The sequence below is a fragment of the Danio rerio genome, chromosome 7, assembly GCF_052040795.2.
Source record: "Danio rerio strain M-AB ecotype USA chromosome 7, GRCz13ab, whole genome shotgun sequence".
NCBI classification, from domain to species: Eukaryota; Metazoa; Chordata; class Actinopteri; order Cypriniformes; family Danionidae; genus Danio; species Danio rerio.
In genome coordinates, this window is record NC_141027.1 from 8,144,598 (window position 1) to 8,169,472 (window position 24,875).

Genomic DNA, 24,875 nt, shown 5'->3' on the forward strand with positions numbered 1-24,875 from the left:
CACGTTTATCATAATGCGTTCAGTAGAGGGTTAATGAAGAAATATTAAGTTAAATAATGACAGCTGAATAGGGAAAATTTACCGCATCCCTCTCTTTTGTGCAGTCATGTATACTGAATATCATGTTACTTCAAATAAGTAGCATAAAAACATGCATATTGTATCTTAGTGTGTTTTAATAACAGTGTATTTTAATAACATTTCTGAATGCATTCAGTTTTATAAATTGATAATTAATAATTACTTAAAATAAAATAAACTAAAATAAAATAACATGAAACAATCCTGTAAGTGTGAGGGATTTTAAAAATGGCATGTCAGAGTTGTGTTAAAGGGACAGTTCTTTCAATAATTTAATTCTGCCATTGTTTACTATCCACAAGAAAGGTTTCTGTTAGAAACAGCTTCTATTTCTTCAATGTCACAGCTGCTTAAACAGCATTCTGTATTCATCTTGTATGAGCAGGCGCAGCTATCTTAATGTTTTTGGCTCAAGACTTTTCATTCAGTGGTTTCATTTGCTTTCATTTTTAAATGTAAAAAAACAGCTCGTTCTCCTGCTTGATGTTGCAAACTGATATTTTCTTATCATTTTATTCTGCTTAGTCTGTATAGTCATGCAATTGCTTGTTTGTAGAGCAAGTAGTTTGACTGTTTTCTTTAATTTATTATTCACAGTCATTTCTCCCATAGGAAACTGAACTGGAAGTTGATAATTACCTCACATCCTGATTATGTGCTTTATTGTTAAATGTCACCAGTGTGAGATTTGTACGGTTATATACAGTTAGTCCCAACCCAGATTCTACTCCACAATAAGTCTAATAATCCTCATTTGCCAAAATGACTAAATGACTACAGAGAAGATGAAGGTCAACAGTTTTTTAGTCTGTATGTACTGTAACTAATTTTCTAAACATTTTAATATTTTAATAGATTTATGTGTTGAACATCAATTAAGACAATGTTAGCATGCTAGCATCTTTTACCTTTAATTATAGGGAAATGTTTTAGCTTTTTTCCTGTAATTTCATTTTCTGAGTCTAACTTTTTTTCAGGTGAAGTGTTCTCATTCTGTAAGAAAAACCTTGCTTCTGAATTGTCCAATTAAGCAGTAGATGGGTCATCATGGACAAAACCGGGTACACAGAGAAATCAAGGTGATGCAACAGACTTAAGAGTGCAAATGCTTTACTGTTTAAGCTGTACCATATAAAAATTATTCATTTAGTAAATAATTAAAGAGGCAATTAATAACAACGTCTAATTTCTTTCACATTGAAAAACTCATCAAGGCACAAAATATTATGAATTTGGCTAATTTAAACTTAAAACAGGTCTCTTTACTCTGCGTAAAGTGTCTGTCTCTGTCTTGGCTTCAGGAACAACATGATTAACCATATTTTGTTGGCAGAAAACTAGAACAGATTTATAAATCATAAATAATTATTTATTTGTTGTCTGATTGTGACACTCACCTGATTTGCAGATGTTTTCAGATGGACTTTCCCTTGTCCAGGTATGCTGATGAAATGATCCCTCTAGTCTAGCACTCTTTTCTGGTCTGTGAACACAAAAGAAATTGTATTATCATGATTATAAATAAAATACTATAGTATTACATACTCTCTCTCTTTCTCTCTCTCTTTTACACACACACACACACACACACACACACACACACACACACACACACACACACACACACACACACACACATACACACACACACACACACACACACACACACACACACACACACACACTTTGCTTAGCCCAAGTGAAATACAAAAATACGATTGACTTTTATTTTATAATAAAAAAAATATAAAAAAAAATAAACATGCTTACCATATTGATTTGCAAAACTTATCTTGTAGAGGTCATTACCCACATTACGGATCACAAACTTTACTCTTTTACATTGGCATTCTTCTTTAAAATACCTTTTTATGCATTTAAGTTCCACATCAGAGAGATTACTGGCTTCAAAAAACACATTGTACAGGTAACTCTCCATCTTTCATCTGTTGATTTTATGAGCTTTTACATGATTATATTGTAGGTGTAAGAGGCTGAATTATCATATGCATTTGTTTATATGACAAAACATGTCTTTTTGACTCAAGAAGGTCCATACTGACTCCAAAGGCAGATACTGATAAGATCAGGGCCTGTTGTGCGGACTTTGGGGGTTTTATGATGTGGTTACATGTTGATTGGTCAGTTTGAATGTCTCAGCATTTGGGCTTTAGTCACATGAGCCGCTTTTCCACTATCGTGCTGAATCGTTCTTTAAACAGAACTGTTCCATTCCGTGCCAAACCGGGCCAGACAGCACGGATACGGTTTCATTTTCCACTGTCGTGCTGCGACAAAGCTCTTTAAAACATTACACAAAACGCATCAGTAGTTGCCTTGGTAACGCAATGTAAACGGCTCCCTTTGTTCAATTAAAGTTAAATAAGAGCCGAAACTATATATGTTTTTTTTTTGTTCATAAAAGCGAAAGCAACCATGTGACTAAACACTGTTATGCCACTCTATCAAATAGGTGCTAAATATAGGTACATGTGCACCCTTATTTATTTACTTGGAGGGAAAATTACCAAAACGTAACGTGATGATTGAAAATAATTGGAGGGGAAATAAATAATATTTAAAATCTCTGAACATAACAGAAAAATAAACAATGATAAGACAACAATAATAGTGCATTTGTATTATAGTGGCAGAAATATAATTTTGGACAGGCCTTGTTAAAAGTGAGCGGGCACTTTCACTAATAAAAACACAGCACAAATTATTTCATTTTTAACAATTAATTAAATGACACTGCGTTTTTATATCAAAAGTTGATAATGATATAAAATATACTACATTTTGATGGTAAAATAAAACCATTTAAGCGATGGTTGTTATTTGTTTTACTATTCAAACATTAAATAACGAATGCAGCAAGTGAAATAAAAAAATTTATATGAAACAACAAAAATAGCAGGATTTCAAGCATATAAAGCACTATTATATTTAGCAAAATGCTGCTCTATTATCTTTTTATTTTGTTCATTTTATTTTTATTATTATAATTATTTTTGTACTCATAATTAACTAACAAGCTGTAGGCAAATTATTGCTTGACGTTTTAGAAAATATTTGCGTAGCTATATTAAAGATCACCAAGAACAAAAAAACAAAAACACAGAAACATGTTACATGCCTCATAAATGTCATATAACTTATGTATAACTGAATCATATAATTGCCTTTAGCTGAAATGATGAAAATTGCTCATTTTATTTTTATAAAACATTTGTCAAAACGTATTGATATTCTTTTGAGTAAAAGCAATACTGACATTTAAGAATCCATATTTATTTAATTCATTCATTCTTTTGACTTGTTTATTAGTGCATATACTATAATATAAATCATACAACAGTGTTTTGGACAACTTTGTCCAGTTACAGTGCCGCTCCTTAAAGCTTTCAAGCAAAGTCTTTTGGACAGCTTACATTACAACACGCCATGCTTCAGGTGGTCTCACCGGTATTAAATTAACAAGCTGTCCTGGCTTTGAATTAAAAAGTGAAGTTATTTTCTTGTTGTTAAAAGAGTCTGCAAGTTCGTGTTCCATGGATATAGTGATGTTGTTGTGGAATTTGGACATCGACGATGCTAAGCATGACTTTATTCGCTTTATTCAATGCCCAAAAAAAAGTCAGCAGCGCATGTAGTCGCTGGCATGTCTCTCCGGATCAGAGCGAGTTTTGTGCTGTGAAATACAGCGCTGCGTGCAATAAACTCACATTCAGGCAGGCGAAGTAGGTCTGTATTCAAGACAAGTCTATGAAATAATAACTTTAATGAATAAAATATCTTCGTTAGAATGTGATGAGTTATTCACTTCTCTACCAGAGACTGCTCTATGGTTTTAAAATCCTTTTCAAACTGTATCATTTAGACCTGGATCATTATTTTATATTAAATGCACTGTAGTTTATTGAGGATGTCTGATGACTAGCGCGCTTCTGCTGAGCCAGCTGTGGTAGCTTAGCAACCGAGTCGCGACGTCAACACACAGAATCTGTCAGCACAGTTCAGCACGGTTGTCTAACCGTGCCGAGAATTCCGGGCCGAGAACGGTTTGTAATCGTGCCGCGCCGTTCCAGGCTCAGTGGAGAAACAACCGTAACCGTACTGAAGTGTTCTTAGAATGGTTCGGCACGATAGTGGAAAAGCAGCTATGATCGAGAAAGATACAAAATAGGTGGTAAACTCGAGCCCTGTCTCTTTTCCTGCCCTCTCTTTTCCTGGGCTGTTTCTCAATATGCGTTCTTGTCTGTACTTGCGTTCTTGTGTCCTCGTGAAACGTCATCAACCGTCGCCAAAGTACTGTTCCAATTTAAAGTTCACATCTTGCCAAGTACAGATGAAATTCCTGGATGTGTACTTGCTCTGCCCCTTCGGCCAAGGATGCATCGAGAGGTGACTTGTGTGAACTTGCGAAGCTTAGGTATCCCAGAATGCATTGCAGCGTAACCAGCAAGCGCTAATGGTGGAGGAGGAAAACTGCACGGGAAACCTGTTACAAAATAAAGTTTTAAGAGTTTTTCAGGCGAGAATGTAGTTCTTTTAAACTTGAATTGGCAGTTTATTTACAAAGAAAGCGCTTCTTTAACGATGTGGCTCAGCTTTTGCGGACTCCGACTCCCAGCCTGCCAGCGGGAGCTCCGTCATCAGCTCCCCCGCCAGAGCAGCTTTACTTCGGCCAGGCCATCCTGGACGTACCGCTGGATCTCATCTCTCCATTGTAGTTAAAACATGATATTTAATACATCTTGAGAATATCTAACGGACAGTTTTTGGTCTTATAAATCTATTATTTGTTCTCAGGTGTATCATTTTGCATTATTTATTTTTTGTTATTTTGTTACCTTTTATAATTGTCTTTAATTATGTTACCGTGTTGTACGCTGTTTGTCCTTGATTACCAAATTGCTTGACGTAATCTTTATTTCTTATTGTGTATGTCTTTATTTCCTATTGTGGGTAAAATTACCATTGTAGCTTAATAAATCTGATAGTCAAACACACGTGTATAATAACTCATTTTAATTAATATTTTTATGAATATATGTGTTAGGGATGGGAAGATTAATCGATATGTATTGATATGCGGTCATGCGCGTGCACGATGCGAGTGCATCCGTAGAGCAGCAGAGGATGAATTAAATTTTGGAAGCAAATCGAGATGCATCGGTTTTTGCTAGATGCATCGGTTTTTCCAAGATACAGCTTATATTTTTAATATAGAATGTATTTTTTATTTATTAACAAGTGTTGTCAACCTGTTTTTGGTGCATAATTTAATCGACCTACATAAAGTAAGCCTTAGCAATGGATTTGCGGATGTGTACACTTACACTACAACTCAGTGTATCAGGTGTGCGGATAAAGCTAGTGGTGCGCCCTCAGAAAGCGCGAGAAGCAAAACAAACATTTTATTCCTCACTGAGTTTTAATTCTATAGTACGACTTGACAGGACAGATGCAATTTGCAAAATGTGCCGCGCATCTGTAAAATACGTGGGCAGTACGACTAATCTGAAATCTCACTTGAAGCGGCGCCTCTGTGTTGTTGTGGAAGCATCTTCCAGTGTTCCTGCATCCCCGGCTTTCGCACTGCTTCAACTGTAGCTACCAGCTCCAAAAGTGGTGAGAAAAGCATTGCGAGTTTTTTTCCGTGCGCAACAGTTTTGTGCGCTCTACGCCAATAACGGATGTTACTGCATTGTTCATCTGCAAAGATATTCAGCCTAGTGTCACGGAGAACGAAGGTTTTAAACACCTCCTCCTGTTAATTTTTATTTAATTATAATAATAATAATATTAATAATAATAATGATAAAAATAATGGGTGTCACGGTGGCACAGTGGGTAGTTTGACCACCTCACAGCAAGAAGATTGCTGGTTTGTTATATTTTTATTAGCCTGTTGTTTACAGTGACAGTGATGTTTCAAAGCAGCATAACACTGCTAGTTCACAACCTTAAGTTTTGAATATTCAGTGGCAAAATATCTTTGTAAAACTTGTTTCATAGTTGAAAGTTTAAATCACAATTCTTGTTGTGCAATGGTAAACCTTTATGTTGAAAGAGTGCAAATAAATACATTTATAATATATATTGCACTTATACATTCTGTTTATCTTAAAAATACTTAAATAATATGTGCTATATGTTCTAAAATGGCCCTCTACTGTAAACTGACACTCTGGCTCTGAGAGAAAAGCCAGTTTGTAAAAAAAAGTCTTGGTTTTGCTTGGTTAATAAATAATCAAACTCATTCAATGGCACAGCATCCTCTTTTACATAATCTCATTAACTTGAACTAATTAGTTAGTGCTGAATTATCGCATTGTATCGTGATATGGGTGTGAATCGTATCGTGTTGCATCGCAAAATGTCACAAATGTATTGCTAATATATCGGATCGTATTCTTTGTATCGAAATGCGTATCGGATCAGCATTATAGCTTAGATGCCCAACCCTAATATGTGTACATTTTCTTAAATCAAAAATGTAGATTTATAATATTGATATAATATAAATTAAATCATTTTATTGTTAATGTACAGTGAAACTGATGAATCCATGGTGAGGTAAGTGACGTTATAAAGTACACTGCTGTTCCATTTGAAGAAGTACCTGACTCGTGTCCTCACGTCCTCTGGAGTTCGTTCTTCCAAGTCTGAACTTGGCAAGTCTGAACTTCCAAGGACGCAAGTCCGAACTTTGCGTACTTGGTATTGATAAACAGCCCTGGGGCCTCATGTATCAACGCTGCGTACGCACAAAAACTTTGCGTATTCCAGGTTTCACGCTCAGAATCGCTCACGTTTGGATTTACTAACAATGAACTGAACGTGGGAATGTGCGCAGCTCCGCGCCAGCTTTATGGCTGGCGTACGCACATTTTTTGTGCGTGTCTGTTTTATTTCCATTGGGGACTCCTAAAGGCAGTTGTGTTAAATTCCTCTCTACAAAGTGTTTGAGCCTTGCAATGGCAACTGTATGAGACGGGTTCATCTAGCAGGTATATAAGGTTTCCATACCATACAGTTGACCAGCCAAACATTAAAGCACAATTTGCAGCGGTCGCCTGTTTTCCCAATGTGATCTGAGCTATCTACTGCACGCACATTGCTATAAAGACACTATCTGAAGATGAATTTGCATGCGTGAATCAGAAACATTTCCATTCAATAAATGTGCAAATAAAATATGATGCACAGACTTATTAATGATTCCTACTTGTCTTTCTCGTGATTAATAGTAGGCAAAATCTGATATGTAGCGGGGGAAAAAAAGAAGAAAGAGTTCATCAGACGCTGGATTCAAACCGAGTTCATGCTCAAACGTGTCAAAACATGTTGACATGCGCTTTACAATCTGTGCCACTGAAACTGTTAAAGTCACTGCAACATTTTACACCTATAAACCACACTATTTCTTTTTTAATTCACTCAGTGCGATGTTCAGACCCAACTGTGTTAACCGCATCAGCTAAACTCTCCCACTCTATTTTTTTCTTTTGTTGTTAATTTCGGAGAACAAACTTGCAAATAACACTGCTTTTCTCCGGTCTACCTCCGAAAGCAGCACCTCCAATTCACATTCTGTTCAAAGTTTCTCTTCTTGCTTGCTTTTGCCTTTGCTTTTTCATTGGGTTTTGCCAAAGTAGAGTCATTAGCATATTCATACGGGGGCGGAGGCAGGGAGGGGTTTTGTGCTCGTGCATGTTGCGCTCAGTTTCACGTTCATTCAGATGTACAAAAGAATATGCGTGAGATTCGGCGTACACAGTGTTTCATACATCTGAATTTTTTCTGTGTACGCACATTTACAGCTTTGTGCGTACGTAATGTTTTAGTATGATTTCCATGCAAGTCTTCGTACATGAGGCCCCTGGTCTGTCTTTTCCTACTCTGCTCATCTCCTCCTCTGGAGTCTTTCTTCTCTGACTCTACTGCAATCAGGCTAGCTTCTGGGCCTGCACTCTTTGTCTCTCCCTCCCTCCGTGTCTCTCCTTCTAACTCTGGTAACCCTAGTTTTAAATTTAAGCGGGGTACAATTAATATCTCATGTTTTATCATTTCATATTTGATCATTTTATACAGTTATTTTGTAATTAATTCAGTTGTAACCAAAGAGAATTATTGTCATTGAATAATCTCATTTTCAAGTATTTGTGAATTACTTTTGATTTAACATCAACATTTAATTGTTTTATATTGCAATACAATACAATCACATAATATCAACGCTCTCCCACATTTATAGCTATTAAAACTGCCCTTATTTCCGTTTTTGGTATGAGATTGCAGAAGAATGGTTTGACTAGAAATGTACAGTTTTTTACTATCATGCTGATAACTTTAGTCACTTGGCAGAACTACAGTTCGAACCGCTGTGGTTAAAACCCATTCTTACATAGGGGACATCATGTTTTCACTTTTGTTTGGCTCATACTAGACTGAAGGCGTTAACAAGGAAAATTCATGGAGGATTCGAAGAATTCTTAGAGGTTTTGTCTTGTTTCTAGTGCATTATCCAAACATTCTTAATCAAGAAACATTTTCTATACAAGCAAAAAATATAGTTTTATTTTCAGAAAGAATTAATCAACATTAAGTCAGTTTTTCCTTATAACAAGCAAACAGCCAATAGGGTAAGCAAAATAAACTTGTTTCACTTTCAAATAATGTTAATTTTCTTAGTCCATGGGCAGATTATTTGGCTTATTTCAAGTAAAAACTCACTTAACTGTGAAATATCATATCTGAAAAGGAGACAATATTTTGCTTGTCTAGAAAATGCGTCTTGATTTAAGAATTTTTAGATATTTGGACTAGAAACAAGATGAAAACTCAAAGTAAGAAAAGCAATAATTTCATGGATAAATAAAAAACAAATGGCTAGGTAGGCCTGTCACAATAATCAATATATCACACAACACATGAACATGACCTCAATGATTTTCGGTGATGCAATATTTATCGCCCATACATAAAAAAAAACTATTCTAGCAACATTTTAGCTGATTGTGCATCAACTATCTCTATTGGAGGTGTCAGTGTCAGTCAGGGCCGGATTAAGCAAAGGGCATTATGGGCACAGTCCCAGGGGACCGTGCACGCTTGGGGGTTCTGTGAATGGGGGAAAAAATGCAGATTTTGGAGTGTTTATTTAGGCTAAGTGCAAATAGCGCATCTCATTGAAATTCACTAGTTAAGCGTTTCACACCCATCACTGTTTGATTGACAGACACAACATAATTATAGAGTTCAGCAGACTGTAGTGTGAGTGGGGTAGCTTGTAAAGCGCATGAAAACATGGTTTGACCCAATCGATCATGAACCCAGTTGAAATCCAGCGTCTGATGAACACTTTCTTCTTTTTTCCCCACTACATATGAGATTTTGCCTACTCTTCATCACAAGGAAGACAAGTAGGAATCATTGATAAGTTTGTGTTTTAAGAAAGACTTAGATTTATAGAACTGGATTAGAGAGGTGTTATGCAAATCATGTGCATTATAAGTTTGTAGAAAAGATACATAAAAAAAAAAAATAAAATTATATATATATATATATATATATATATATATATATATATATATATATATATATATATATATATATATATATAATTATATAAAATATAGTTCCCCTTCGGGGGGAACTCCAGCACTATAAGTGGATTTGATTGTTAAAATCCACGTATTGGGAGGTTCGGTTCAGAAGCTACTCGTCTGAAAGAGTATTGAACGGGCCAATTAAGAATGAATTGGCAGCGCAAGCCTGCGCAGGTGAGCGGCATAAGCAATCAACTGAGTTTATAAGCTCACCTGGCGCCAGCAGACGCTATCCTTTTCACTTCAGAGCCTTTTCTGATCGAGCTTATGAGGGTTCCTCCTGCTGATCTACAGCCATTTCGAGAGAACGATTGCATCCCGGTCCAGAGCGAGTCCATGCAGCGGCAGACGGTCGAGCTGGGTATCTCCCTTGCCTGGCATCCCTTTGGGTCCGGTCCTCCAAGAGCGGTGCGTATTGTTGCAAATCCTAAAAGAGCAACACAGTCGTGCAGCACGTCCTTTTCAGGATGGCGCTCCGACTGTGCGTTTCTGGTTGCGTGGGTTTCCTGGCTCCGGATGATGGACACGATCACTGAATTACATGTTTGGGGGTCCAGCATGTTAATGTGGTGCTCGGGGGCGGTTCATGTCGTCACTGCGATGCCATGACCGTTGCGCAGTTGAGATCGCGGTTAGCTTTTGTAAGAGAGCGAGCCACCCCAGTTGCCTCCTGCTCTGCAGCGGGCGCTCCGGCAGATCTGAGGGCTTCACCGAGAGACAATACGCCGCCCACAGGCTTGCGGACCTCTCGCTCCACCAAGCGCTCCATCCAAGCTTCGGGTACTGGGAGTGATCTGTCTAATCAGATGGTAGCTCTCACGCTCACTGACACCGGAGATCAGATGTCCTCCGCGGCATCGGAGGGTGGGCTTTCATTGTCCGATGATGATCCGGACCCGCTCGCGCCCTCTGGGCAAGCGAGCGTCGTCAAAACGGATCCTGAAGCGGACATGTTGGCCGTGCTTTCTCGGGCTGCTTCGGCTGTCGGGTTGGAGATGGTTTATCCCCCAGCCCCGCGGCCAGACCGACTAGATGGGTGTTACGTAGAGGATCAGAAGGCGAAGCCTTCGAAGCCTCTCGTCCCCTTCTTCCCGGAAGTGCACAGTAGGCTCACGCAGTCCTGGAGGGCACCTTTCTCTGCCCGCGCTGCGTCCGCCTCCGCCCTCACCACCCTGGATGGTGGAGCTGCCAGGGGGTATGAGGCCATCCCGCAGGTGGAGCGCGCCATTGCGGTCAATCTTTGTCCGCGTGGCGCCCCCGCTTTGCGTGGTCCGCCCCGTCTCCCGTCCAAAGCCTGTAAGTTTTCTGCCTCCCTCGGAGCTAGAGCTTACAAGGCTGCGGGCCAGGCAGCTTCCGCCTTGCATGCGATGGCCACCTACCAGCGCTACCAAGCGCAGGCGCTGGCCGAGCTGCACGAGGGTGGGTCTAACCCAGGCTTGTTACACGAGCTGCGTACGGCGACCGACTATGCTCTCCGGACCACTAAGTCCGCCGCCTGCGCACTGGGGAGGACGATGTCCACACTTGTGGTCCAGGAACGCCACCTCTGGCTAAACCTGGCAGATATGCGCGATGTCGACAAAGTTCGCTTTCTTGACACGCCCATATCCCAGGCTGGCCTGTTCGGCGACACCGTCGGTAATTCACCCAGGAGTTCAAGGCGGTGAGCGAGCAGTCGGATGCGATGGGCAAAGTCATCTATCGGCGGGGCCGTAAGCCCGCTCCATCCCCGGCCGAGCCATCCACCTCCGCTGCTCCTCTCTCAGGAGTCAGGGTGCGGAGCCAGAGCGAAACGCTCTCCTCCAGCTCTTCTGTGGGACCCTCGCGCTCCCCGGATCAGCACACCCGCTCCTCGCTGCCCCTCCGCGGGTACGTCAACGATTGCTGCGATGACGTCATTAGCGAGGGCTCTGCCTGCCTGGTTAGCGCGGGCCAGCCCCTCGCGGTGGCTCATACGCACGATCAGACTCGGCTACGAACTACAGTTCTCCAAACGGCCTCCCAGGTTTACGGGCGGGTATTTCACCAGGGTCAATCCCCTGTCCGCCCCTGTCTTGCGAGAGGAGATTGCTGCCCTCCTGGCGAAGGGTGCAATCGAGCCGGTACCTCCAGCCGAGATGGAGAGCGGGTTTTACAGCCCGTACTTCATCGTACCCAAAAAGAGCGGTGGGTCACGGCCAATCCTAGATCTGCGCGTTTTGAATCGCTGCCTTCACAAGCTGTCGTTCAGAATGCTTACGCAGAGGCGCATCCTTTGATGCATTCGTCCTCAGGATTGGTTTGCAGCCATAGACCTGAAGGACGCGTATTTTCATGTCTCCATTCTTCCACGCCAACGTCAGTTTCTGCGGTTTGCATTCGAAGGTCGAGCATGGCAGTACAAGGTCCTCCCCTTCGGGCTCTCTCTGTCTCTGCGGGTCTTCACCAAACTCGCGGAGGGTGCCCTAGCGCCTCTGCGGCTTGCGGGCATCCGCGTACTCAATTATCTCGACAACTGGCTGATTTTAGCCCACTCTCGGGAGCAATTGACTGCGCACAGAGACGAGGTGCTCCGGCATCTCCGCCTATTGGGGTTGCAGGTCAACTGGGAAAAGAGCAAACTCGCCCCGGTGCAGACGATCTCTTTTCTCGAGATGGAGCTGGACTCGGTCACCATGGTAGGGCGCCTCTCCGGAGAGCGCGCTCGCCTGCTGCTGAACTGTCTGAGGGAGCTCGACAGCAAGTTAGTGGTCCCACTGAAATATTTTCAGAGGCTCCAGGGGCATATGGCTTCCGCTGCGGCTGTCACGCCGCTCGGATTGCTCCATATGAGACCACTTCAGCACTGGCTTCAAGATCGAGTTCCGAGACGCGCATGGCATGCGGGCACACACCGAGTCTCTGTTACTGCGCTGTGCCGCCGCACCCTCAGCCCCTGGAACGACCCCTCGTTCCTGCAGGCCGGTGTGCCTCTGGGACAGGCGTCCAGTCATGTTGTTGTTTCGACAGATGCTTCCAGCACAGGCTGGGGAGCCGTGTGTCGCGGGCATGCAGCTGCGGGCCTGTGGGTAGGTGCCCAGCTGCATTGGCACATCAATCGCCTAGAGCTGTTGGCAGTGTTCCTTGCTCTCCGCCGTTTTTCTCCGGCGCTGGGGCAGCAACACTTGCTGGTCAGGACGGACAGTACGGCGGCGGCGGCGGCGTATATCAACCGCATGGGGGGTATGCGCTCTCGCCGCATGTCTCAGCTCGCCCGCCGTCTGCTCCTCTGGAGTCACCCGCGGCTGAAGTCGCTGCGCGCCATTCACATCCCAGGTATGCTCAACCGTGCAGCCGGTGTGCTCTCACGGCAGCAGATTCACTCTGGAGAATGGAGACTCAATTCAATTCAATTCAGCTTTATTTGTATAGCGCTTTTACAATGTAGATTGTGTCAAAGCAGCTTCACATAAATGGTCATAGTAACTGGAACAGTGTGGTTCAGGTTTTAGTGTTTAAGTTCAGTTCAGTTCAGTTTAGCTCAGTTCAGTGTGATTTAATCATTACTGAGAGTTCAAACACTGAAGAGCAAATTCATCGATGCGCAGCTCTACCAATCCTGAACCATGCGAGGCAGTGGCGACAGCGGAGAGGGAAAAAAAAACTTCACCTGATGGGAGTGAAGAAAAAAAACCTTGAGAGAACCAGACTCAGTTGGGCACGACCATTTTAATTTCTCCGCTGGCCAAAAGTCTTGTGCAGAACTTCATTCGCCGTGGTTTATGCTGGAAGATGGCCTCAATGAAGACTCGTCTGTCCCTGGACCGTCGCTGGAATCAGACACATGTTCTCCACTCCCCACGACCATCAGCGCAGCAGCAGCTCAGGATATGGCCTGGTCCCGGATATGGAATCCTTGGGATCATCACGTCGCTGGTCTTGGATCCAATCAGTGACTCCGCCTAATCTGAGGACCTCGGGATGAGTATCCCCAGGTGAAAATAGAGAATAAAGAGAATAATTAGCGTAGCTGCTGTTCATAGTGTATATAAGCAAGATGCAGAAGCCTGTGTGGAACCCGCTAGGTGATGCATTGAGTGTATGCTTTACTAAACAGATAGGTCTTTAATCTAGTTTTGAACTGGGAGAGTGTGTCTGAGCCTCGGACGTTATCAGGAAGGCTATTCCAGAGTGTAGGAGCCATGAAAGAGAAGGCTCGACCTCCTTTACTTGATTTTGCTATTCTAGGTACTACTAGAAGCCCTGAATTTTGAGATCTTAAGGAACGAGTTGGTTCGTAGCGAGACAGAAGGTTGGTTAGATAAACAGGAGCTAGATTATTTAGAGCTTTATAGGTGAGAAGTAATATTTTAAATTCAATACGAAATTTAACAGGCAGCCAGTGTAAGGAGGATAAAATTGGGGTTATATGATCATATTTTCTAGACCTGGTCAGGACTCTGGCTGCTGCATTTTGTACTAATTGAAGTTTGTTAATAGAGGATGCTGGGCAGCCAGCAAATAGAGCATTACAGTAATCCAGTCTCGAAGTCATAAAAGCATGGACTAGCTTTTCTGCATCTGAGATGGATAGCATATTTCGTAATTTAGCGATATTTCTCAGATGAAAGAAGGCAGTTTTAGTGACATGGGATATATGGTTTTTAAAAGTTAGATTGCTGTCTAATATGACACCCAAATCTTTTATAGTAGAGCTAAAGCTAACTTTGTATCCCTCTAATTGTAAATTGAGTTGCGAGATCTGCTGTGTGCAAGATTTAGGCCCAATAAGTAATAATTCTGTTTTGTCTGAGTTTAAGAGAAGAAAATTGTTGGTCATCCAGTCTTTGATGTCTTTGATACACTCAGTTAGTTTAGAAAGTTCAGACGTCTCGTCAGGTTTAGTGGAAATATATAATTGAGTATCATCTGCATAGCAGTGAAAGCTGATCCCATGTCTTCTAATAATGTCTCCCAGTGGTAGCATGTAAATTGTAAACAGTAAAGGGCCTAAAACTGATCCTTGAGGCACCCCATACTTTACTGGGCAGATTTGTGAAGGCTGTCCATTAAGATTCACAAACTGGTAGCGGTCAGTTAAGTATGACTTAAACCATTGTAGAGCCTGTCCCTGGACACCTGTAGACTTTAAGCGATTTATGAGGATATTGTGGTCAATGGTATCAAATGCCGCACTAAGATCGAGTAAAACTAATAGCGAGACGCACCCTCGGTCAGCAGCTAAGAGTAAATCGTTGGTTATTTTCACTAAGGCGGTTTCTGTACTGTGGTGAGCCCTGAAACCTGACTGAAACACTTCAAAAATATTGTTCGTCTGCAGAAAAGAGCATAATTGAGTGGAAACAACTTTTTCTAGTATTTTAGACATAAATGGAAGATTAGAAATAGGCCTATAGTTAGCTAAGTTGTTGGTGTCTAGTTGCGGTTTCTTAATAATAGGCTTAATAACAGCTAGCTTGTAAGAGTTTGGAACATGGCCTATAGATAAAGAAGAGTTGATAATGTTAAGAAGAGGTTCTCCTATAGCAGGTAGCAGCTCTTTCAGTAATTTTGTTGGAATTGAGTCCAGCATACACGTAGCTGGTTTAGAGCTATTTATAATTTTTACTAACTCTTCATGTTCTATGATTTTGAAGCAGTGTAGGTTATTATTATGATTTAATGAAATATTTATAGGATTTGGAGTATAAGCCGGTGCAGAAAGTTTGGCATCTCCTATTTTCTGTCTAAAGCCTTCTATTTTATTACTGAAAAAATTCATGAAATCATCACTACTAATTTGCGGTGGAGTAGTTTGTTCCAAGGATGACCGATTATTTGCTAATTTAGAGATGGTGTTAAATAAAAATCTAGGATTGTTATGATTATTTTCTATCAGTTTGCGCAGGTGCTCGGTCCTGGCAGATTTTAGAGCCCTCCTATAGCTGGACATACTGTCTTTGTACGCAATTCTAAAGACCTCTAAATTAGTTTTTTTCCATTTACGTTCCAGGGCGCGGGTTGCTGTTTTGAGCGCACGAGTATGACTATTATACCATGGTATAGTTTTAATCTCTCTAGCCTTTTTTAATTTGATGGGTGCCACAGTATTTAGTGTGCTAGTAAAGATGGCATCCATACTGCTGGTTACTACATCAAGATCATTTGAGTTTGCGGGTGCATTACGAAATAGAGAGAGATCAGGTAAGTTATTTATAAATTCATCTTTAGTTGACGGAACAATAGTTCTACTAGGGCGGAGTATTGGAGCGGGTTTGCTGATTTCAGGTAAACATAGCTTATATAGTAAGAGGTAGTGATCTGTAATATCATCACTTTGTGGTATAATGTCTACGTCAATAACCTCGATTCCATAAGACAGAATTAGATCTAATGTATGCTTTAAGCGATGGGTTGGACCCACAACGTTTTGCTTTATCCCAAGTGAGTGTATTAAATCCATAAACGCGAGCCCTAATGTATCATTAGCGTCATCTATGTGGATGTTAAAGTCACCTACAATTAGCATTTTATCAGTTTTGACTAGTAAGTCAGAAATAAAATCAGAAAATTCTTTTAGAAATTTGACATAGGGTCCTGGGGGTCTATATATGGTGATTAAAGCGAGAGATAACATAGGTTTTTGTATAGTATCTGGAAGCTGAACATTAAGCGATAATACTTCAAAGGAGCTAAACATAAGTCCGTTTCTCTGTTTAATATTAAGGAAATCACTAAAGATTGATGCAACTCCACCACCACGACCAGTTTGACGAGCCTCATGTTTATATAAGAATCCTGGAGGAGTTGCTTCATTTAAGCTAATATAGTCATTTTGTTTCAGCCAGGTTTCAGTGAGACAGAGTGCATTAAGATTGTTTTCTGTTATTATTTCATTAATGATAAGTGCTTTAGGTGCAAGTGACCTGATGTTTAGGAGACCAAGTTTTACGAAATTTGTATTTTCACTTTCTACTGGTTTTTCTGGTTTGATTCTTACTAGATTTTTCCTGGAGCACACAGTACGTTTATTTCTTAATCTAATAATACGAGGAACAGACACAGTCTCTATAGGATTCGCCAGATATGCGTTACTGATGTTTAAGTGGGGTGAGCAAGAGTCTAAGTGGCTATAGTGTGAATTTTGACCTGCTAGTCAGATGGTGCGAAGTAGTCTGGAGATGTTGTCCGACAGGAGTTCAGCTCCGGCTCGACTGGGGTGCAGGCCGTCAGGACGGAAGAGCCTAGGACGCTCCCAGAAAAGATTCCAGTTATTAGCAAAGAGCAATTTCTGTTCTTTACACCATGTTATTAGCCACTCATTCAAAGCTAAAAGTCTACTGAACCTTTCATTTCCTCGGCGGTAGGTAGGAAGCGGCCCAGAAACGATGATCTGCGTGGCGGGCGAGGTGCGTCGAACCGTCTCGATCAGGCTCCTGAAGTCCTTCTTCAGGATCTCCGACTGCCGGAGCCCGGTGTCGTTTGTCCCCACGTGGAGGACAACGGCACCAGGGCTCTCGGCAGCGCCCAGGATGGTTGGAATCTGTGTAGAAATATTTCTCACACGGGCACCAGGAAAGCAGAAAGTACGTACTTTATTACCTTTTGAGGAGGCGGCACGGACGTGACGAACGATCGAGTCACCGATGATGGCCACATCGGGACCCGACTCGCGGAGAGGGGAGAAGCGGTTCTCCGTGGAGATCTCGAACACAGGCGGAGACGTTCTGCCCCGGGATCTGGGAAGCACCTTGCGCGGCTGCACCCAGGCGCCGTGGTAGCCGGGTGTCGGCGTGAACGACGCCTGGCTGAGCCGCGCCCCGGGTGCGCTGGGCCTGGACAGAGAAGGACGCGGGGTTGAGGTAGAGGGAATGATGTGGTTGTAATTTCCACGTACCTTAGGTGATGAGACGGCCTTAGCATTAGGTACGGCGAGGAGCCGTTCCCGTAGCCGCGACCGTCTTACCACCAGCGCGCGGATCTGGGACTCCACTTCTTCCAGCTCCAGCTCCAACGCCTCCATCGATGCTTCTCCTGCACACAAGGACAGAGACGGAAGCGACATTTTACGGGGTAAAGAGCAAAGCCAGTAAGTCAAAAGTGTATGGTAAAAGAGGTCGGTAGCTTTAGCTGACCAGCGGCGCTAGCAGGCTAAAGCTACAAACAACAGCCAGCCATTAAATTCCAGACAGTCAACAGTTTACATACATTTCCTTGGTATTTTTTTTTTTAGCTTTGCTTTTAAACACTATAATTTTGATCAAATGTTTTGGGTATCCTTCTACAAGCTTCTCACAATAGTTTGCAGGAATTTTGGCTCATTCCTCCTGACAGAATTGGTGTAACTGAGTCAGATTTGTTGGCTGTCTTGCTCGCACAAGCTCTTTCAACTCTGCCCACAAATTTTCTGTAAGATTGAGATCAGGGCTTTGTGATGGCCACTCCAAAACATTCACTCTGTTGTCCTTAAAGCAGATTTTAACTAATTTGGCAGAATGCTCAGGGTCATGGTCTGTTTGGAAGACCCATTTGTGGCCAAGCTTTAATTTCCTGGCTGATGTCTTGAGATGTTGCTTCAGTATTTCTACATAATGTTCTTTCTTCATGATGCCATCTATGCTGTGAAGTGGACCAGTCCCTCCTGCAGCAAAACAGTCCCACAACATGATGCTGCCGCCCCCATACTTCACAGTTGGGATGGTGTTTCTAGGCTTGTAAGCTTTCCCCTTTGTTCTCCAAATGTAACACTGGTCATTATGGCCAAACAATTCAATCTTAGTTCCATCAGAGCACAGGACACGTCTCCAGAAATTATTCTTTTCCCAGTGTAATTCAGCAAATTGTAATCTGGCTTTTTGTTAATTGTGGCTTGTTGATTTTCCCATGTTGTCACTCACACAGCAGCGTGTTTGAGGTTTTCCTTTAATACTATTCTACAGTGGAGCCTCCAATTAACTCAAATGTTGTCAATTAGCCAATAAGAAACTTCCAAAACCTGGACACCATCATCTGAGCTTCTTCAGAGGCATAATAATGAGCTTGCATGTAAAATGGACTTTCAAGAAAAATTTTAACAATTTCTCAAAATCTCTTTCTCATTATGAAATACACATTCTGTCTTGATCTTTCTTGTGATACACTTAGTGAATTTTAGTTTTGTAGAATATATGTTAAAACATTAAATTAAACAATTGTGTAAGGTAATAAAAAAGGCACATTTGAGTTATGTTAAAGGGACAATTCTTCAATTATTTACCTATTCCAAGCAGGGTTTAGTTTATTTCTTTTGCTAAAAAAAATTTATTTTGAAAAATGTTGGCTGGAGGAAGCCATTGACTCCCATAGTATTTTCCTATTATGGAAATAAGTGGCTATCAATGTCCGATATTGTTAAATATGTTTACGGGTTAAACTATCATTTGATCCATTTTCTTTAAACAAAAATTCAATTAATAAATTTTTTACTTGCCCCTCGCCTCAAAATGTATCTATATCTATCTATATGTTGAAGGATTCGGATTTTCTGCTTTCCAGTCCATCTCATCATGGACCAACGTTTATCCTTTTCATCATCCTGTTTCTTAGTATTTAACTGTGAATTGATTTTAATTAATGAATAAGTTAACACATTGCTTAATATAAGAATGTTCAGTGCATTTGCCAGTCTCTTTATACATATTTTCAGGAGCCAGCAAACTAGGTCAGAGGTCATGGAGATCTTGAGTGGAACAGAGTACTGGAAGCAACTCTTTCTATTGTTATTTCTAGGAGTTAATACTGTCTAAAATGTCTAAAGTGATTTTGCTATAGTTTTACGGTTAAATCTTTTAAAGTGATTCTACTTTTTATTCAAGATAGACTTTGTGTAGTAAGAATATATCTGCCTGAATGTGGATTATACCAGTTTTTAACCAGTTTTGATAAAGACGGCTGACGGTACACTCAGCCTTGGATAAGAAACAGATTATATTTAAAGTGTGTGTGTTCTATTTGATTGTTGATCCGTTTCACAGGTCTGGAGTCAGCTCTAATCAGTCTAAAGGGTGTCTGACGTTTATGTTTAGATATTGTTCAAAATTGTACGCACGAACCTCACGTGGAAATGTTCCTAGTCTATCTGTGTTTTAACCAATCAGGTTAGAGCACCTATATGTATGACGCAGTTAATGACGTTATGTAAGAGTATAATTGTTATTGATTGGTGATTGTAAGCAGAGCGGCCTAGGAACTCATTGAGAGTGTTGAAGCTGGCTTCTGCGAATGAAACTGCAAACTATCTTCAGTAAACTTAATTTATTTTTTTTTAAATCTCTGACTCCGGCTCTTCTTCATCTACCAGACTGGTCATTCTTTGGGTTAAACTGTAAACTATCCCTACAATGTATAGGTAGACTAAAACCTAAACTTAAAGTTTACTAACTTAACATTCACATTTGTTGTTCTTCATAGAAGCAAACTCTAATATCAGACACTCACCTGTGTTCTCTACAGGCATTAAACACGTCATTGTTTGTGTGATCGATGACTAGAAATGCAGCTCTAGAGTGTTCACGTCATATGGTCTGCTCAATGTAGATGGTCCACAGCGCCATCTGGTGGATTCACTGGAAAATACAATTGGTCCCGGAACTGAAAGAGATATTAGCAATAATAGGTTTAGAGGTGCACCAATATATTATTTCCAATCAAGATTACAAGCAATCCCTATGCTCCTGTTTGGAGGAAACCTTCATTATTCTCAATCATTGATTTTACATAAAATAAAATATATATTTTTTGGTATTATTTATTTGTATTATTCTCATCTAATGTTGCAGAAACAATTTTAGACTTAATAAAAATGAATCAGATGCACATAAAATTACTTTGTCACAGATTTATGCCTGTCAACTGTTGTTATTTGCGGTACAATCAATCTGGACTGCAGGAAAACATTAACTTTTCACATGATTATAAATGTTGTTTAAAATATTGAAGATTTCAATCATTAAATACCATTCACTCCCGCATTAATAAACTTGTTCTGTTCTGCCTGGCCCACAAATGAGATCACTTCAATTATGAAACATGTTTGTTTATGCATGTTTGTAATCACACTGCCATGTTTGTTACATGGAGATTTCACAAAATTACAATTCTACCATCATTTTCTTTCCAAAACTGTTGGTTCCTGTTGGGAACCGAAAGGTTGATGCCAAGACAAACTAACTCTTTGGAAGTCAGTCACTCAGTAAAGTTACCAACAACTGCTTTAGTAGCATTATTAACACTATGGGGCTTTTGTGACCAGTAGAAAGAAACCCATACACGTTTTGAACAAGTTATGCAGAGAATTAATGTAACGAATTGTGGTTAATCAGAAATTTTGCTGAACAGATGGAAAAAACAAACAAACTATTAATTATTCAGAAACTACCATTATTATTGGTTTATCTTCCTTCAGTTTTAAGAAATGTCACGAGTAACTGTAGTATCCTGGAGTAACCACAAGAAGTCGTTATTGGTTTATACATGTGTGTTATTGCCTGTAACCCAGTTGAAAGACGAGAGCCGATGCAGGAAGGCATACGGTGGAAATGTCTGTTGTTACAACTGAAGTAAACAGAAGTAAATGTTCGTTTCAACCCTATACTTGCAGTAGAGTTATCTTTATTGAAGATACAACATTTTTGGCGACGAGGATAAAGCGGAAGCACGTGATGACAGCAAATTAATGAGGTAGAAATGACGGAGCACTGTGCTAATAACTGCCTGTGAGGGAATTAGAAAAAAAAAAAAAAAAAAAAGATTGTGTGAAAAGCAACCATGGCTACAGGAACTATTGGCTCACTAGGAATGTTTGATGCTAAAATTCAAATATGGGAAGAATATTCCGAAGTGCTGGAGCAATTTTTCGTGGCTAATGGAATCGAAGATGAGGGTAAGCAAAGAGCTATTCTCATAAGTGTTGTGGGACCACAAACTTACAGTGTGATGCAAAATCTTCTAAGCCCTGTGAAACCAAGTGAAAGAACTTATGAGCAGCTGGTAACGATGCTAAAAAACCATTTCAATCCCCAGCCAAGCGAGATTGTTCAGAGATTTAAATTTGACTCCAGAACAAAGAAGCCGACAGAGACTGTAACAGAGTATGTTGCAGAGCTGCGTAGTTTAGCTCAAGACTGTAATTATGGAACAACTTTGGATCAAATGCTGAGGGATCGTCTTGTGTGTGGCATTGATGATGATCGGATTCAGAGACGTTTGCTTTCAGAAACAAATCTGACATTTGAAACTGCTTTTAAATTAGCAGTAGCCACGGAAACTGCAAGCAAAAATGTGCTTGACCTACAAAATAAATCCTGTGTACAGACATGTAACAACGTCAAGTTCAAAGTGAAGAAATCTGATCAAGAAAAAAAAGGAGAGTCAGGTGAACAAATAGATACCAGAGACTGCTACAGGTGTGGAGGAAAAAACCACAAAGCCAGTGAATGCAGATTTAAAAAGGAAAAATGTTATCAATGTGGAAAATTGGGTCATATTTCAAGGGCTTGTCGCAACAAAAATAAACAGAGGGGACACACTGGCACTGGAAGTAGAACAAAAGGAGTGTGGCCACATAGAGCATTTAAAGTAAGTGAAAATAATGAGAGTGATGAGTCAGAAGAAACCTTCAATTTGGCATGTATAAAAGCGGATGCTATGAAGAAAGTGAAGCCCCTCACTGTTGAGTTGCATATTGATGACAAACTCGTGAATTTTGAGATCGATACAGGATGTAATGTCAGTTTAATGAACGAAGGTATGTTCAATGACATTTGGAAAGACACAAACGCTCCCAAATTAAGATCCTCAAAAATGAAGTTGAGAACTTATACAGGAGAGCCAGTAGAGATAGTGGGGGTAGCAGACGTTCATGTAAAATACCAGCAGCAGGAAAAAGAAATGCCTCTTGTCATAATCAAAGGAACAGGACCATGTTTACTAGGTCGAGGCTGGCTGGAAGAAATTCAACTGCAATGGGGTGAGATAAAGCTGATACAGTCAGAGGCGAAGACACTGCAACAGGTGCTATCTAAGCATGACGAAGTGTTCAAAAAAGAGCTTGGGACACTAAGGGGCACTACTGCTACTCTTCATGTTCCGACTGATGCCTCACCACGATTTTACAGACCCAGATCAGTGCCATATGCCTTAAAAACAAAGGTGGAAGAAGAAATTAATCGTCTGCTGCGAAACAAGATCATCTCACCTGTTAAGTATTCAGAGTGGGCAGCTCCTGTTGTGCCTATCTTGAAACCAGATGGGAGTATAAGACTATGGGGTGACTACAAACTTACAGTCAACAGAGTGTCAACACTGGAACAATATCCATTACCTAGAGTGGAAGATCTTTTTACTCTATTGGATGGAGGAAAGCAGTTTACAAAACTGGACATGAGTCACGCATACCAACAAATAGTCATGGATGAGAACTCCAAGAAATATTTGACTGTGAATACTTCCAAAGGGTTATTCACATATAATCGTCTACCTTTTGGAGTTGCTTCCGCCCCTGCTATCTTTCAGAGAACAATGGAGGGATTGCTACATGATTGCTGGATGATATATTGGTGACTGGAGGAAACCAAGACAGACATTTGAAGACACTAGATGAAGTGTTGACCAGGCTGAAAGAAGCTGGTTTGCGGCTAAAAAGGGGAAAATGTGTGTTCCTGGCAAATGAGGTGGAATATTTGGGTCACAGAGTAGATGCACAGGGTCTACATCCCACAGAAAATAAAGTAAAAGCCATTGATGAAGCACCAGAACCAAGAAATGTCACAGAGCTTAAGGCTTACCTGGGGTTGCTCAACTATTAAAATAAGTTCCTTCCAAATTTGGCAACGCTACTAGCCCCCCTGCATCTGTTGCTGAGGAAAGATGTTCAATGGAGGTGGAAAAAAAGCACAAAAAGAAGCCTTCAAAGAATCTAAAGCACTTCTGAAATCAGCAAAGGTGCTAGTGCACTATTCCTCAGATTCAGAATTAGTTCTAGCTTGTGATGCCTCACCCTATGGGGTTGGTGCGGTGCTCTCGCAGCGCAGAAAAGGAGAGAGCATGGCGAAACCTCTTGCGTTCATGTCACGAACATTAACGGCTGCAGAGAAGCGGTACTCACAGTTAGACAAAGAAGGCCTAGCGGTGATTTTTGGCATCCAAAGATTCCACAAGTACTTGTATGGTCGTGCATTCACAATCTGCACTGATCATAAGCTCTTGATCAATTTGTTCAATGAAACGAAAGCAGTTCCTCAAATGGGATCACCCAGAGTGCAAAGGTGGGCTGTGATGTTACAAGCATATCAGTACAACATTGTATATAAGCCAGGAAAGTACCACCAAAATACTGATGCACTGAGTAGACTCCCAATGCCAAGTGAGGGAGAACCGGAGGACACCAATGATCAAGTGCTGATGATGGAATTAATGGATGACTTAGCTGTAAGTGCAGTGCAAATTCGGAAGTGGACATCACATGACATAACGCTCTCCAAGGTACATGAGTACATATTAAAGGGTTGGCCTGAAGAAGTGGAGCCCTCACTGTTACCATATTATCATAGGAGAGATTCGCTAAGTGTCAAAGACGGATGTGTGATTTGGGGAGCAAGGATCATCATACCACCACAAGGCCGAGAAGCTGTATCAAAACAGTTACACCAGACCCACTCTGGTATGTCAAGAATGAAAGGATTGGCCCGTTCATACATGTGGTGGCCTGGTATGGATCAGGATGTGGAGAAAGTGGTGCAGTCATGTGAGATGTGTCAAAGTTTAAAAAGGCACCTGCTCAAGCTCCATTACACCTGTGGGAGTGGCCAGGGTCACCCTGGGAAAGACTTCATATGGACTACACGGGGCCCTTCTTAGGAAGGATGTTTCTAGTTTCTAGTAAAATTCTAAAAAAACAGCAGAAGCAAAAAGAAGCTCATTACAAAAGTTGCAAACTCAGAAGTTTTGATGTTGGAGATTCAGTGTATGTGAGGAACTACAGCAGTGGACCAAAATGGATACCTGCAGTTGTGGAAAGTTGTACTGGACCTCTGTCATACAAGACCACTCTCGGCCAGGGGCAAACAGTGAAGAGGCATGTGGACCAAATAAGAACTCGGAGTACAGATGGAATTCTCGACACTGTAATACCCAGAGAGGATGAACAGAACGTATATACTCCTGCGTTACCGACTGCAG

General features: G+C 41.1%; 1 protein-coding gene across 3 annotated transcripts; it reads right to left on the minus strand.

Annotated features, from left to right (window-relative positions):
- Positions 1 to 13,058: 13,058 nt before the first annotated feature.
- LOC137496072 (uncharacterized) lies at positions 13,059 to 17,831 on the minus strand. Of its 3 annotated transcripts, XR_015495197.1 has the most exons (4): positions 17,262 to 17,831; positions 17,006 to 17,202; positions 16,809 to 16,903; positions 13,059 to 13,634 (listed from the first exon to the last, which is right to left on the minus strand). XR_015495197.1 is itself a non-coding variant. In XM_087260491.1 (3 exons), the coding sequence occupies exons 1-2, from the start codon at positions 17,722 to 17,724 to the stop codon at positions 16,816 to 16,818; spliced, it is 807 nt and encodes a 268-aa protein (XP_087116617.1). In that variant the 5' UTR covers positions 17,725 to 17,831; the 3' UTR covers positions 13,059 to 13,634; positions 16,809 to 16,815. The 3 variants fall into 3 exon arrangements, 2 of the variants coding, with proteins under 2 accessions (XP_087116617.1, XP_087116616.1); XM_087260491.1 differs by having other exon boundaries at positions 17,006 to 17,831; XM_087260490.1 differs by having other exon boundaries at positions 16,809 to 17,831.
- Between the last annotated feature and the right edge of the window lie 7,044 nt (positions 17,832 to 24,875).